Genomic DNA, 15,768 nt, shown 5'->3' on the forward strand with positions numbered 1-15,768 from the left:
GTTTGCTTAGGTAAAACTCCCTCAAAAGACAGGAGGTTCCCCTCTTGTGGGAAATGAATTTGTAGAAAATTTTTAAAACTTGATAAAAGGTTTATATAGTGTGTATTTTTATATAAATTTTAAGATAAGAAATGTTGACTTAGAAATGTTATGGAATAGGATAAATACAGATAAGATTATTAAGAGTAACACTATTGTTAGTGTTTTTAAAACACTCATCTCTCAGTTACCCCATCTCTTAAAAAAACCCCAAAACCTTAATCCAATACCCTCTCCCATTGCCTCTTCCTGCACTGCCTGGGGGTTGTTATCCAGGCTGTTTCCCAGGTGCCAGGTGTGGGTCTGAGCGTGGTGTCACCTCCTCAGCACCAGCTGGGACCTGCAGATCCTGCACGTCCCAGTGTTTCCTCTTCCTGCTGCTGCATCCAGAGCTGGATTAGGCTCTCCTGGAGCCTGTGGGTGCCAGCCAGGGGGAAGCCATGTGGAGGAGCGTGCTGGGCAGCTCTTCAGTGCTTGGGGCTCACTTCCAGCCTCTCTGCATCCGTCCCTTCCAAAGCCACTCCACGAATCCTCGGAGGCTGGAGCAGCCAGCTGATGCTGGAAGAAGTTGTCTGGTTGGTGCCAAGTGGAGCTGGCTGGCTCTGGGAGCATCTCCTTGGTGAGGAGCTTTGCTGGGAGCTGATGGGGTTTTGATTTCTCCTGGAGCAGGGGTTTGGCTCCTGGGCTCCCCTGGAAATGCTGAGCTCGGCACCGTTCCCCTCCTTCCTTGTCCGAGCATTGGTGGGGAGAAAGGAGTTAAGGGAGACCCCAAGGCCAGGGAGAGCCCAGCTGCAGGGTGAGGGCTTTCTGCCCCAAACACTGCCTTTTGCCAGCTCCTGCTGGAAGCTCAGCTGTCCCAAGGGCTCTTTGAGCAGGTGCCACAATGCCCACGAATGCCAGCAGTGTCACCGTGCTGGGGTTTCACCCCATGGCCAGCACAGGAGTGTCCTTAATCTGCAGTTTTTTGGGAGCAGACCATTGTTTTGCCTGAGTGGAGAAAATGAGGGTTGATTAAAAGCATGTGGCCTCTCCTTCTTGTGCTGGTGTCCCCACTTCAGCCCCAAGCTCTGCATCCATCGTTAGGTGCACTGTGCTCCCATCCTTGACTGACTCGTGGAAAGGGAGTTTAAAGTGGAGGTGTAAAACTTTACTGCCCTTATTAAATTGGTGTTGCAGGCAGGGAAATGAGAGCCATTGAAATAATGAAAATAAAGGCATCCCTGGGGCTCCACATGACACTGGATGTTCCTGCCCACTTCTGTGGGGATTGCTGGGGGAGCAAAATGCAAAATGCAGATTGGTGCTTTGCAGGGCACAGAGGGGTAAAGAAAAGTGTCAGGGCTGCTGTTGTAGTGGTTAAGGCTTAATCCACCCTGGGAAAATGTCTCTTCCTGAAGAAGTGCCTGTTTCATGCAATTACTGCTCAGAATTGAATGCCTGCAGGCTTCAAGAGAAGAAAAAAAAATTATGCCACCAAACTTATTGGAAAATGGAAGTGTGAATTCACACATCTTGAAGTGGGGCAGCAGTGACGAGGTCCTCGGAGCAGGGATGTGTGCTGGCCCCTTCCCTGCTGGCCCTGTGTCACAGGAGGCAGCAGCAGCTTCCTGCTGCCCTGGCACTCTGTTATCTCCATAAGCGGGGACACCCAGGGAATGATTAAATCAATTAATTGATTTTCTATAGCTCATAAGGAAGTCAAATGGCATTTCCATCAACTTGTGATGAGCCAACACCCCACCACGGCCAGGAGGAATGTTAATGGCTCTTCATGTTTTTATTACCCCTTTCCACTCCTAAATCAAAATTCATCCTGAGCCCGGGAGGCAGCAGGTACTTCAGAAAATAAAACTGGCACAGTGGGAACCATAGCAGCCTCTGTAAAAGCTGGGTTTTCCCATTGATTTATTTGTTTCTCTGGCTTAAATGAGAGAGCAGGGCTCAGTTCAGCTTGAGAAGAGATTAGCTGAGGCTCATCCTGCAGCTCTGCCAATGCCCCCCAGCTCTGGCCCTGCTTTGGGCTCTGCTGCTGCTCGGAGGATCCGGCCCCTGGTCTTGCTGGAGATTGATGGGTTTGGAGGAAGGGATGATTTATTTGCCCCTGGAAGCAAAGTGGCAGAATGCCCAGCACTGTCTGGCCAATCTTTTTGGCTGAAGGAGAAAGGGTGATCATTTTAGAAGTGTTAAATGAGTGAGTTCTAAGGAAATCATCTTTTGGGGCAGCTGTGAGTGTGGCTGTGGGCTGGAGCACTGGATGTGCAGGGCTGGAGGATTGCTGATGGTGCTGAGCCTCCTGCAGCCTTCCACTGTCTGGTTTTGGGCTGTGTGAGTGCTGGGTGCAATCCTTCCTTCCCTGCAATCCATGGGGCACTGGCTCCTGGCAGTACAGTTGTCCCTGGTTGAGCAATGGGGACCATCAGGAGGAGAACCTAAAATGCTGGAGAGACTCCTCTTGTAAACACAAAGAACCCACACAAAGGTTGGTCTCTGGCTTGTGGCTCTGTGGAGTCACTCTGGGGCTGTCCCTGTCCTGTGGGACCTCTGTGTGCTGCTTTTCCCCTGAAATTGGGGTCTCAGCTGCAAATCCAGGCTCCAGTTTGCCCCCAGTTCCTGCAGCATCCACCCCAGCGTGGGGTGCAGCCATGCCCCAGGAGCTCTGGTGTCCTTTGGGCTTTGCTACAGCAGCTGCCCTTCATCCATGCCTGTGCTGGAGCCCTTGTGTTTTAGGAAGCAATTTCAAATCAATGTTAATCTTGTAATTTGGAAGCCTGTCCTGCAGTGTGAGGTGTTTGAAGCGCTGCAGAACAGCTTAAAATGCAATTTAAAATAGTGCTGGCTGGCAATAGAGAAGGGACTAAAAACTCCCTGCTGCTGCTCTTTTAAAAGAAAAAGTGAAAGGGGGATGAGAAGGAGGAAGAAAGATGTGTTAAAAATATATATTAAAACAAATAAAAGCTGAACTGCAGCTTGTGTTGGGGTTGTGTGTATTTATCTCTCCTTCCCCGGCTTCCCAACTCCCCCAGCCCATCTCTAGGGGCTGTGGGGCAGAGGAGATGATCCAGCTCCCTTTGCCTGCCGTGATGGCTCATGGCAGGACTCCTGGGACTGTCCCCATGTCCCAGAGGGGACATCAGGTCTCTGGTGTGTGTATGGTGGGGTAAGAAACAATAAATTTGGGGGGAACAGCCCTGGGCTCTCCCTTGCAGCAGTGAAACGCTCCTGACTGGGATTGTGAGTGTTTGTATTGTTCATTTTCCTGCCTTTTCTTCTTTGTATGGAAATAGGGAGCAGACATGTTTGGGTGGAGCTGCAGGCTGTTCCTACAGGGTTTCCTTTGGCATGGGGGAGCTGGAGGGGTGAAAAAGCATCAGGACCCTCTTGTGCAGGCTCAGCTCGGGGTCCTGCAGCTGAGGGAGGGAGAAACGAGACCCCAGAGCCAGCAGGGCTGGGACAGGGACACCTCGGGGTGGTTCCCTCCTCCAGTAACCCTCCTGGGGCATCGTGGCAGCAGGAGAACCCGCAGTGTGAGGGGCAGGGCCTGCAGGAGGGGAGCAGAGGTGCAGCTCATTGCTGCTGAAGATGTTGGCCGTGGATCCCAAGTGAGAGGAATAGTGGATTTGTCTTTACAAACAAGCTGTGGGTCTGCTGGTAGATAAAACCAGCACTGGGAGATAAAAGAAACAATGGGAAGGATTCCACTGATTGATGAATGGAAAAAGATATTTGCCTTTACAAAATAACTTTAGGTTTGCTGATAAATGAAATTAGACATTGAAAGATGAAAGAAACCATGAGGAAGAAAAAACCCCTGAATTCCATAAGAATTAAAAATGAAAAGGGAGGGTTATACATTAGAGGGGAATCTTTGGTATCAGGAATTTCAGGAAGTCTGTACCTCTCAAGTACCTCAGAAATTGAGAGAGGGATACTGGGATAAAAAGGAGGCTGTGTCCTCCAAAAATTTGAGAGGCCCTGGGGTAATGCCCCATGGCCTCTCCCTTTATTCAAATAAAGTAAAAAGACTCCTCTGTCTCCTTTTTGGACATAAACCTCTGGTGTTTGTGGATTGATTTTCCTAGCACACGGATGTGGCTTTGCTGCTGTAGACGAGCAGTGGAATGGTTGGCTCTCACAGTTCAGGGGTAAATGCTATGTATATGTTAAGAGAAGTTTTGTAGATATACACTTAGGTTACTGTAATGTGTCCTCCCCCTTACACTGTTATCATGGGATGGCCTTGGTACGCGGGGCATTAGGGATGGTTGACCTGTTACTATGGCAACACCTGATCTCCAGTCAAGGTGTAAAAAAGTGATCTGCACCCCTGGACAGCAAGGAAGGAGTCAACTGACAGGGCTCCAGAAGGGGCTAGGGATAAAAAGGGACAGCTTCCATCATGAAGAGGAGCACGTGGCTGGTAGTCATGGGGGCTCTCAGTGCTGTAACTTTTCCTTACTTAGTCATTTTGTTGCATTTCTGTTAAAGTTTAATCAAATATCAAAAAGTGAGCAGTCGTTTCTCACACTGTGACAGTCTGGACAGAGCAGTGCCTGGCTGTAGGGGTGGCATGAGGCTTCCAGGAGAGGTTTTTGGGGCTGAACAGGGTTATTTCCTGCCTGCTGGTGCTGCTCTGGGCAGCAGGGAGCTCCTGCAGCACATTTGTCCCCCTGCTGCCATGGAGCCCAGGCACGGGTGCTGTGAGGGGCTGCAGCAAGGCAGGGGGGTGTGAGCCCAGGGAAGGGTTGCAATTGCTGCTGTCACAGCTGCACCTGCAGAGCTGCCTTGGTTTGCACAGACAGGTGTCTGCTAAGGAAGGCAGGAGCCTCCCCTGAAATGGAAAATGTAAACCCCCTCCCTCTGAATTGCTCTAAATTTGAAATTAAGGGGCTCTCAGGCAAAAATGTGGGAGCAGGAAATAACAGTTCTTTATTAGGGAAGAAAATAAAAGGATAAAATAAACAATGCAGTAAACCAAAACAACACTGACAGGGTCAGAACACAGCCTGACACCCTGTGGGTCAGGGTGCTGGCAGCAGTGCCATTGGAATTGTGGCTGCAGCCCTCCTGGAGTGTCAGGGCTGGTTCTGCTGGAGCAGGGATCCTGTGGAAAGGTGCAGTCTTCCTCTGCAGATCCAGTGGAAGAGGCAGCTGCTGTTCCTCTGGGAATCCAGTGGAGAAGCTGTGCTGGTGTTCCAGAAGCTCAGATTCTATCCAGGTAGGAATGCTTGGCTCCTCCCTCTGGGCTCACATCTCCCAGTGGGATGCTGCAGTTCTTATCAGCCCTGCAGTGGCATTCAATGGCCTGTTATCAGCAGATGTCTGCCCTGAGAGAGGATTGGGTGTGGAAGAGATAAGGAAAACTGCCCACAGAACAGCAGAGAGCTGCCATGCAGATGGCAAACAGAATACATCTTGCCTTGTGATCTGGGACAAGAGCCCTGGGTGAGGTCCTGCATGCCCGGGTTGTTGGGAGGGCACAGAGGGTCTGACAGGCTCTGGGATGCAGGGACAGTGAGGGAAAACACCCTGAGGCTGCACATTGACCCAGCAGTGCAACAGGAGAAGCAGAAATCCAGGAGTCAGTGATAGCAGGCGGGTGGGACATAATCCACTTTACCAGCCAGTGGCTTAAGGCTGCTTAATTTGGCTGATTACCAGGGAGCTGCTTCACTGCAGGCACTCCCAGGGCTCAGCAGCAGATCGATGGTGCAGCTGGAGCTCTGCTCAAGTGTCCACTTCACCAGCAGCCCCTGAGCTCCTTCACGGGCACCTCCAGCTGTGTGGCAGCTCCCTGTGTGCCTCCCGGCGCTCTCTTCCTTTGGGGCACTGGCTAAACAGGTCTGTGTTTTCTCTGTATAACTTAAATTAGTAAATCTGGAGCAGTTTCATGGCAGATGTGGGTGGATTTGCTGGCAGGAATAACTGGCTAGGAGCCCATGCTGGGGGATGGGTGCCCTTAAGGGGTGCAGCCACCCTGAGGGACCTTGTCCATCCCTGGAGCAGCTTCTCCAAAGGGATGGAGACAGGAGGGGGCCATTGGTGCCAACCTGAGCCTGGCCTTGGGCTCTCTTGTTTGCAGCTAGAGCTGGGTCTCTGGGCTGTGATTGCAATGGATTATGTGTCAGAGTTAGTCCTTGGCTAGTTGGCTCTTTGGTCTTTTAATCTGCTTGAATCAAAATCGATAGTGAAAGTAAATAGAGGAGCATCAGAGGGGCAGGCAATCAAAGGGCTGGGGCTTTGCTCCCTGGGAACATGCCAGGGTGAGTGCCCTCATGGGAGGATGGGATCCCCAGGACAGCCCTGGGTACCACCCCGAGGCATGAGGTCTGGGTGTGCCTCAGCCCCACTGGTGATCCCCTGGTTTCCTCTGCAATAAATCTTTCAAGACTGTGCTGCCCTTTTGAGGGGTTTAAGTAGCCTGGAGTTGTCCTTTAAAGGAGAAAACCATAGCAAATGATGCTTTAGATTGAAATTAATTCAGCTGGTATTTTCAATGGACATAGGTAATAACTCACTCTGTCTGAGCTCCAGTACCAGCAGGGGATTTGCTGTTGTGGGATGGCCAGGGAGGGCTGTGACACATCTGAGAAGGGAGGAGACCAACAGCCAACCAGCCAGGTTATGGATATTGGGAATACAGTGTGGGATTGCATTTTAAAGGAGACTCAGGGGTGCCCTCATCACTCTCACAGCTCCTGAAAGGTGCCTGTGCTCAGCTGGGGCTGGGCTCTTTCTCCAGGCAGCACTGACAGAACCAGTGCACACAGCCTCGAGCTGCACCAAGGGAAATACAGGTTGGATATCAGGAAAAAGCTCTTTACAGAAAGGGTGATAAAGTTCTGGAATGGCTGCCCGGGGAGGTGGTGCAGTCCCCATCCCTGGGTGTGTTTAACAAAGCCTGGATGTGGCACTGGGTGCCAGGGTTGAGTTGAGGTGTTGGGGCTGGGTTGAACTCGATGATCTTGGAGGTCTCTCCCAACCCAGTGATTCTGTGAATTCTGTGAAGTCAGGGAGATTCTTGGTGCTGTTCACATGGGTCTGTGGAGTTGTGGGTTGAGGCAGTGCCTTGGTCTCCCCACAGGAGGGCAAGGGAGGCTTTTGCTGCCCTTGAAATAACTTGAGTTTGGGTGTAAAGGTGTTTTTCCCCATCTTCTCAGCATGGAGCTGTTGCTGAGCAGTATGGGATGCCCTGAGCAGGATGGGGCTGAGTGACCCGGGGATGGGAGCTGCCATCATGGAGGTTCCAGTCACTCCAAGTGGCTAAAGGGATGTTGTGATTTAAGCCCAGATGGAAATTGAGCACCACAAGGCCACTCTGTCCACCCTCATCCCCCATCCCTATGGAAGGGGGAGGAGGACTGGATTAAAACTTGTATGTTGAGAAAAGAAAAATTTATTAATTGAAAATGAAATTGTGGTTAAAATATTTAGAAATATTTCTTCTGAAAATACAGAATAATTGTTTTACTACTTTTTTTTTTCAGAAGTAAAACACATTAACTATGGTACATGATAATGATAACAAAAAGGAAACAAACAAGTGATGCACACTGCAATTGCTCACCATCCACTGACTAATGCCAGAACCCCCTCTTCCTTCTTCCCCCACTTTATACCATGATGTGAAGGGTGTGGAATATCCCTTTGGTCGCTCTGGGTCCCCTGTCCTGGCTGTGCCACCTCTCAGGCACCCCCAGCTTCCTCACCAGCCTGGCAGGGTGAAAAGCAGCAAAGGCTGTGGCTCAGTGTGAGCCCTGCTCAGCAAGAACAAAAACATCAAACCCTGTGCTCAGCACAACTCCAAAACACAGCCCCACGCCGACACTCGGGACAAAATGAACTCTACCCCAGCTGAAACCAGCACAAGGGGACATGCCCCACAGTGCTCTTTTTATTTTCCTGGGGGGGTTAACTCCTTTTGAACACCTCAGCCCAAGCATTCCAGAGCCTGGGTGACGGGGTGACATCCTCTGTGCTGGGGAAGCGCAGGGTGGGGAGGGCTCCCACTGCGAGCAGTGCTGGAGGATGCTCAGGATACCAAAATGTGGAAAACTCAAGGGAACTCCTTCCTGTCTGCTCCTTTCCCTGTGGCACAGCCTGGGCTTTGCCAGCACCTTTTCACATCACCCTCACTGGCCCCAGCCCTGGGCTGGGCTGCCCAGCAGGGTCTCCCCTGCACTAGATATTAGCAGGAAATTTTTCACTGTGAAAGTGATGAGACACAGGAACAGAAAAGGTGTGGATGCACCATCCCTGCAAGTCCTCAAGGCCAGGTTGGATGGGGCTCTGAGCAACCTGATCTAGTGGAAGTTGTCCTGGCCCATGGCAGGAGGGTTGGAACTAGATGATCTTTAACGTCCCCTCCACCCAAACCATTCTGATAACATGAAGGAGTGGCAAGGAGGAAAGGAGATGCTCCTTTCTCAGCTGCTCTCCTCTCCTGCGTGGTCAGAGAACTGCAGAAACACAGAATACCCTGAACTGGGAGGGATCCACGGGATCACTGAGCTCCACTGAACTTCACCCTTGAGTTCACGTTGGCACACGCAGCAGAACTCCCCTGACTGCTCATCCTGGCTCCTCTTCTGGAGGTTCCAGTGGCAGGTACTGGCAGGGGGTGACGCCTGCTCACGGCTGCTTTCACTCCAAGCAGGTATTTTAAAGACAAGTGCATCATTAGTGAATTCCCTAGGGTTTCAACCCATCCAAATTTGAGCATATTGGCTGTTGACTATTCCACTGGTTTCACACAGAAGCTATTCCTTCTTCCACAAGACATCACCCTTAGGGGTTGCTTTCCTTTTTTCCCCTGATTTCATCCAATTACTTAGCTGTGTGCTCTTCAGAAGCCCCATAAATAATTCTCCTCCCTCTGCTGTGTTTACCAGCGTGTCTCATGAAATCCGGTAAGATATGATTGATTGCAATCATTATTTCCTAGTGCTGCTATGAAAACCTCTGTCAGTTCAGTGATTGCCTGGAAAGCGTGGCTGCCACTCAGGAAGACTGTCAAAACCCTGTCATACTTTAACAAACTCCAATTAATCTATTGGTTTGGTTTACTTTTATTTGCTGTCCCATCGCTGCTGATTATCAGGGGAAATTAGAATATTTTTTTCTTTCTAATTAGCAACTTGGTGGCTTTGTTTTCTAAAAGAAAATGGTTTTCAGCACTGCCTATTTTTTCAGAACTGTTTACTGGAGTTTTGTGCTGTTAAGGTGGGTTTGGGTTTATCCTGCCTGCCTGCAGTGCTGTGGGTAAAGTCTCCTTGGGGATCTTCATCGCTGGCTTTAGGGAGAAGCCTGAGCTGCTGGCCAGGATCTTCTCCATCCTCTGGATCCCTGTGCCTGGCTCAGGCAGCTGAGCAGCCCTGGGTGGGAGTCTGAGTCTCTGTTCCAAGTTAACAAATTAATCCTGGCTCTTGCATTTTTAAAAGAGTCGCTTCAGCACTTTTCCTCCTTTCTTCTGGTTTTAATGAGACACACTTTCCAAGAGATGTAATAATCATTGCCAAAAATGTCAAGTCGTTGTTAGCTTCCTTAAGCTGCTGGAAAAACAACAACAACAAAGACCAGGAACAGAAAGAGAGAGGTGTTGATGCGGAAGAGCTTCGACTTCATCTCCAAGTGCCAGGGGAGGGCTGGGGGAGATGTGTCCTGCCTCAGCTCTGCTTTCTGGCAGGCTGCCCCAAAAGATAGTACAGGGAAAGCTGGGAATTTTTTTCTATTACTATTTTTACTTAGTATTTGGGATTTTTTTTTTTTATTTCTTTATTTGAGAAGGAATATCTCGGCTCACTGTTGACAGCAAAGCGCAGAGCTCTGCTCTCAAAGCATCCTGCAATGGCTCAAAACCAGCTGGGAACTGGATGGTGGCAGTGGCAGGAGGGGAGATCTCAGGGAAATTCAGGGAAGCCACTGGGAATGTCAGGGGCCAGGCTGGTGGTGGGTGCAGAGCTGGAGTTGTGGCTCTCTGGGATCCACAGGGAAATGGATTTGTGCCCTGGTGGCAATATCCTTGTCCCTCATTAGTGATTTGGGAGCAGAGCTGTCTTGTCAGCTGTGCTTCTGTGATGAAGCCTTGGAGCAGGCATCCTTGCCTGGCCTGCCGGGAAATCTCCATCTCCATCTTCCCAGGCACAATCTCTGTGTGTTCCTAGCAAACTGTCACAACCTGACCCCCCAAACAAGCTGGGATCCAAATCCCCAGGTCAGGATGGACTCCGTGGGAATCTGGGGGTGATGGTTTCACCTTTCTGGACAGCTGTAGGGGTTGGGTCAAGTCTTTTTCCTGACCTCCAGCCTCCCCCACTGCAGCACAGGAGCATCCAAGAGGGATTGGTAATCACTGTATCACACAAAATCTAAGTTTAAGGTCTAAGCTCTGACCTGCTGGCCATGCTGGGATGTCAGAGCAGGAGCAAATTCTGAGTAGAAATCCCCGTTTGGGGGATGGTCAGTCCTGGGATGGACAGAGGGCTCTGGGGGCTGCAACCCATGAACAAAGCCCAGCTGTGGGAGGGATGTCACTGGAATGGGCTCAGTCTATGGACAAATAACTAAAGTGGATTTTCTGATTTAATGTCAGAGCTGTTCTGTTTCCCTTGGCTGTGCCTCTTTGTGATTTGGGGCAGCCCTTGTCAAATAGGAGCCCCATGTTTCAAGATTCCACTTTTTTACCCCCCACTAGCATCTTTTAATTGCAGGCTCATTAGTGCTGCTGCTCTTCAGTGGGACAGGCTGTGACTTTGATATCACCCAGGGGACAGGGTGATCTTCTTGGTGGGTTGGGCACGGGTGGCACCTGCGTTCCCAAACCCACCCAGGAAGGTCTGGGGCTGCACAGGACCCTGGGCACCCACTGATTGAAGCAGAAGTCACTGACTTCTTGCCATGGAGCTGAGGGAATGGGAAGAGGCCAGCTTCAATCTCCATGAATGGTGGTTTGTCCTCTTTTTTGAGGAATCACTTTTGCTCTCAGTGTTTCTTCTGTTTAGTTAGATAGCGTCAGGAAAAATAATGTGCTGCTGATAATCTCAGCCAAGCGTGGAAGGCAGCCTTTGGCAAGGTCTGGCTGGCCCAGTGTCATCTTCTTGGAGGGGTTAAGGGTTGGCTCATAACCCTGTGTTCGTGTGCCGTGCCGCCGTGATCCGATGTTATCCCAGCGCCCGCTGGGGTGAGAGCCTGGCAGGGGAGTGTGGGGGGCTGGAGCCTCCAGTTCAGCTGCAGTGCCGATGCTGCCTTCCCTGGGAAGCCGCCTTCCCAGCCCCTAGGAGCTCTGGCTGAAGAGTGGGTGAATTCCTGGGGGAGCAGGGATGGAGCTGGGGCTGCAGCTCTGCAGCAGCAGGAGCTGTCTCGGTGCCCCTGATCCCACCACGGCCACGCCCCGCTCCCATCTGAACACCCAAACCACCCAAACACCCACACCGAGGCCTCTGTGCTGTTTCAGGTGCTCAGCCAGCTCCTGTGGCAAGGAGAAGCCCGTGCCAGGGCTGTCCCTGGCACACAGCGCCATTGGGATGCCCCTGATCCATCCTGCTGCCCTGGCTGTGCCAGGATAGGGAATCCCAAACTCCCTCTTGCTTTGCAGGACTGGTTGTGCATCTGTTTGGAGGTACTTGAGGTGTCCCTAAGTCCTGATGGCCACCCAGGACATCCAGCATCTGCTTGCCTTCCCAGTGCCACCCCCCTGGCTCCTGCTGCTCCCTAAATTAAACATGTGCTGCCTCTTGGAAAGCACATGAGAGTGGAACGGCAGAGATAAGCTAAACGGGAGAGGTTCAGGGGATTATGCACTGATTAAGTTATTACCAACGTGAAATGAGCCGAGCTGAGATGAAACAGGAGCTTTATTTTCTGTTCCCTGGCTCCGGGCTCGCTGCCTGTCACTAGGTGGCAAATCAAGCTGGGAGCCAGGAGCTCCTGGATCCCCCTGTGCTTTCCATGTGGCAGCAGGTCAGTGCCATGCAGACCCATAGGAAACAGGGTGAAACAGGGCTGGGAATTGGGGGCCTTCCCTGCTGAGGGGGTTTCTGAGATGCAGCCCTTGAGCTATTTCCAGTGCTGGGTCACCCTCCCCATTGCAGATTTGGGCAGAAAATTTCTTCTTTTCTGTGACAGGAAAATGCAGTGCTGCTGGGAGGATGTGCTGGGGGAGCACCACCTCTTTGATTAGTTTCCCATGTTTTTCCTTAAGCATCCTCTGCAGGATGCTGTCAAAGGCAGGATGCTGGGCTAGGTGGAGGGTGAAAAATAGAATTGCCAAATGCAAGGCTGTTTAGTTGGTGCTTGGGAATAAAGTCAGTTTGCCATAAGCCCTTGGGACAGGCTGGATCAGGTGGATAAGTCAGGAGTTCATGCCTGGTGAGGGAGCTGGATCCAGGCTGAGATAACCACTGGCTATCCTGAGCTGGAGGAGCCCAGCTGGATTTGGGCAGGGATTGTCCCTGCTTGGGCAGGATGATGGGGCTGTGGGGCAGAGCCAGGGAGGGGACACGGGGACAGCAGGGCACCGAGATGCTCCATACACCACCGAGCCCACCCGTGGGGGTGGGGAGCACAGGGCCGGGGGCAGCTGTGGGGCTGGGGCAGGGGCTCCCGTGGTGGGGTCTGTCAGTGCCAGGCGTGGCCGTGTCTCAGCTGCTCTCTGTGTGCTGCAGTGATGGGCGCGCTGGAGTCCCGAGGGGTGCTGCGCAGGATGAGCGACATGCTGGAGATGCTGATGAAGAGGATGGACATCCTGGCCAGGCTGGAGAACAGCACTGACTTCCACAAAGGGGATGAAGCACGATTCCCTCTGGACAGGTCAGTCAGACCCTGTGGAGCAGTGCTGGGTGTGGGGGCTTTGCAGGAGCAGAACACCCCAATGTGCTGAGCTGCTCTGAGGGTGGTGGGACCCAACGGGACATGGGGCTTGGGGAGATCTTTTGTAGTCTCATTTGCCTGGAACCTTTTCTTTTGGGGATTTCTGCACTGACTGTGATTTTTTGGATTAGTGGTCACATTCCCAAGCTTGTCACATTTGCACTACGCTCTCAGGCACACTGTGTGACTTTTGGGGGTGTCCAGTGCAGGACCAGGAGCTGGACTCAGTGATCCCTGTGGGTGTTGTCCAGCTTGGGATATTCTATGATTCCATGATTTCCTGAAGCAGCTGTCCCAGCTGCAGGTGTGGCAGTGTCTGCACTGCTGTGCTGTGCTGCAGCCTGGAGGTGGGACTTGCTGAGAAGCACCTGGCACATGGGATGTGCTCCCTGAGCTCTGGGCACTTGCTCTGTGCCTGTAGCCCTGGGGTAGCTGTGGAGCTGGTGGTTGCTCGGAATCCAGGGCTGATGTGTTCAGCCTTGGAGTTGAACAAGGTTTAAAATGTGCAGAAGGGCTTAAAATGATGCCCTGGCTCTCTGTGATGCACATCTCAGCTGGCAGTGTGAGAGGTGCCATCAGACCTCCCTGCCGTGGCACACTGATTCGCTAAAAAGACATCTCCCTGTGCTCTGGGAGCCTTTAAACATTCATGGATACTAATTGGAGTGTCAGTACACAAATGGTAACTGGTGGTGGGGGAGCAGAGATGAAAAACCACAGGGGCAGCACTTGGGACAAACTTGGCAGCGTGGAAAACATGCCAGAGTGGATTTTGCTCAGGTGGAGCCTCGGGTGACACAGGAGAGGTGGATGGCAGGGATGTGACATGCAGGGGTCACCCCTGCCCTGTTCTGTGCTGACAGCACAGGAGCTGTGCTGCATCCTGCTGGATCCCTCATAACATTCCCTCCTCCACCTCCTGCCATCACTGTGCTTTTCCCTGCTCCCATCAGCATTTCCATCCCTCTCCCTCGCTTTCCTCACGAGCCTCTTTTGTGCCTATAACAGAAAACAGAGTCAGTGAGCCTGTAATTAAAGGCTGAGCTCTGCCACAGTACCTGCACACCTGAGCTAGAGCTGTGGGGCAGCCGTGGAATGCGTGGTCCTGCCTTTTATGTAGCATCATTTCCAGCACTGAGAAAATGTAACTTGCCTCAGCCATGGTAGGTGCTGGGATTTTGTTGTTCTGAGGCTGGCTGGTATTCAAGCGAGTGAGATCACCAATAATCCCAGAGAGGAGTGGACAGGACTATTACAGGCAGCCACTGGAAGGTGCTTGCTCACGTTGAACGATTTTCTTGGCTGGTCTTATGTTAAAAGAACCAGTAATTTCAGGTGATGGTTGTTTCTCTACACCGGCAGCCAAGAGAGAAACTTAAAAGTGTTCCTGTGGGCTGGCTGCAGTGGCTGCAGATGGAATTTGGTGTTTCAGATCTGCTGTGGGAGTGATGACTCCAGGGCCATCACCTGGAGAGAGGATGGGAGCTGATGGACCCACATCAAAAGAGCCTCAGGTTTTGTGTGTGTGCTCAGATGGGCCTGAGTGGTTGAGATCACAGATGTCTTAATTTGCAGGAATGGAAAGTCAGGGGCAACGAGTTTATTACCTTTTGCTCCTTATAAGTCACCCCTTAAAGAGAAATCAATTCTCGTCACCTGATTCTGCATCCAAACCCATCTGTCCCCTCTCCTTGTTCTCCCCTGGCCTCTGAAGATCCCGCTCTGCTCATGGGGCAGAGCATCTCCAGGTGGAGCAGCCACCACGGGGGAGTTTCTTGAGGGTGAGATTGTGCTGCTGCAGTCCCTAATGAAGCACTGGCAGCATTTGCCAGCGCTTGGGAAGCATTTCCTGAGCGCTCCCTTCCTTCCCTGCAGCCCTGGGTCTGGCTGAGGGCTGTGCCCAGAGGGGATGTGGTGTGCTGGAGGTGTTCCAGCTGTTCTGGGTCTCAGCAGGTTTGAGTGGCTCCACCTCTGCTGCCACACGTGCTGCCTCATCACGGGTGACCTTTCTTGGCTTGTCCTGGTCCCTGCTGCTCTCTGAGGGGTGCATGAGGCAGCTGGGAGGGTTCAGAGCCATCCTGCTCTGAGCAGAGCCCGGCTCTGTGCTGATCCCACAGCTCTGGGTGCTCTCTGGAGCTGCACAGAGCATCCCAGGGGGAATCCAAAAGCAGCTGGTGTGAAGCCCTGTGGAGTCTGGGTGCTGAGGTTCCTGTCCCTTGAGGGAAACCAGCTGCAGTCCTGGGGACCCCTGTGCTAAGGTGGGATTGGGCACCTCCAGCTGCCCCTGGACCCAGCAATGACTCCTGGACCCAGATCAGCCCCACGGAGACACCCGGGTGCTGTTCCTCCTTAGGATCCCGGGATTCCTCCAAGGGCTTGTCTCCTTCCCTCCCTGTCTCTGTCTCTTTGATCACCAGTGACCGACTTGAGGCTGTCAGGGAAAGATAATACAATTAAAGGGTGGTAATTTCAAAGGGATTTTAGTCTTCAAAGCATCCCTGCTTGGCACGGCTGCTGCCTCCGTCTCCTTCCCGCTCTGCACAGCTGCCAGCGTGCGCTGTGTGGCTCCAGTTGCCCAAAAGTGGATTAATTCCTGTTTTTACAAAGTGCTCTCCTGCTTAAGGCTGGATCTCCAATGGAATCAGGAGGGCTGGGTTTTGCAGAGCCCCAGCTGAGAGGAAGGAGGTGAAGGCTTTGCTGAGCTTTATGGAATAACCTGTGAGCACTGTACCACTCCAGCAGAGGCTTGGGCTGGCTTTACCCCTTGGAAAGTGCAAGGAAAAGTCTGTATATGCAGGGTGGCATTAATGGCCTGCCGTGGAAAGCCTCCTTTCCAAGCTGCAAAATCTTTCTTGCTCCATGGGG

The 15,768-nt window shown here is 52.0% G+C and overlaps 1 protein-coding gene across 2 annotated transcripts in view; it reads left to right on the plus strand.

Annotated features, from left to right (window-relative positions):
• The window catches only part of MGAT5B (alpha-1,6-mannosylglycoprotein 6-beta-N-acetylglucosaminyltransferase B), a 73,553-nt gene that overhangs the window by 14,966 nt on the left and 42,819 nt on the right, over positions 1–15,768 (plus strand). For both annotated transcript variants that reach the window (XM_038157410.1, XM_038157411.1), the window contains exon 3: positions 12,699–12,843. In XM_038157410.1, the coding sequence (XP_038013338.1) occupies positions 12,699–12,843 (145 nt within the window). The remainder of the gene's footprint in view (positions 1–12,698; positions 12,844–15,768) is intronic.

Source organism: Motacilla alba, chromosome 18, assembly GCF_015832195.1.
Source record: "Motacilla alba alba isolate MOTALB_02 chromosome 18, Motacilla_alba_V1.0_pri, whole genome shotgun sequence".
In the NCBI taxonomy this organism is placed as follows: Eukaryota; Metazoa; Chordata; class Aves; order Passeriformes; family Motacillidae; genus Motacilla; species Motacilla alba.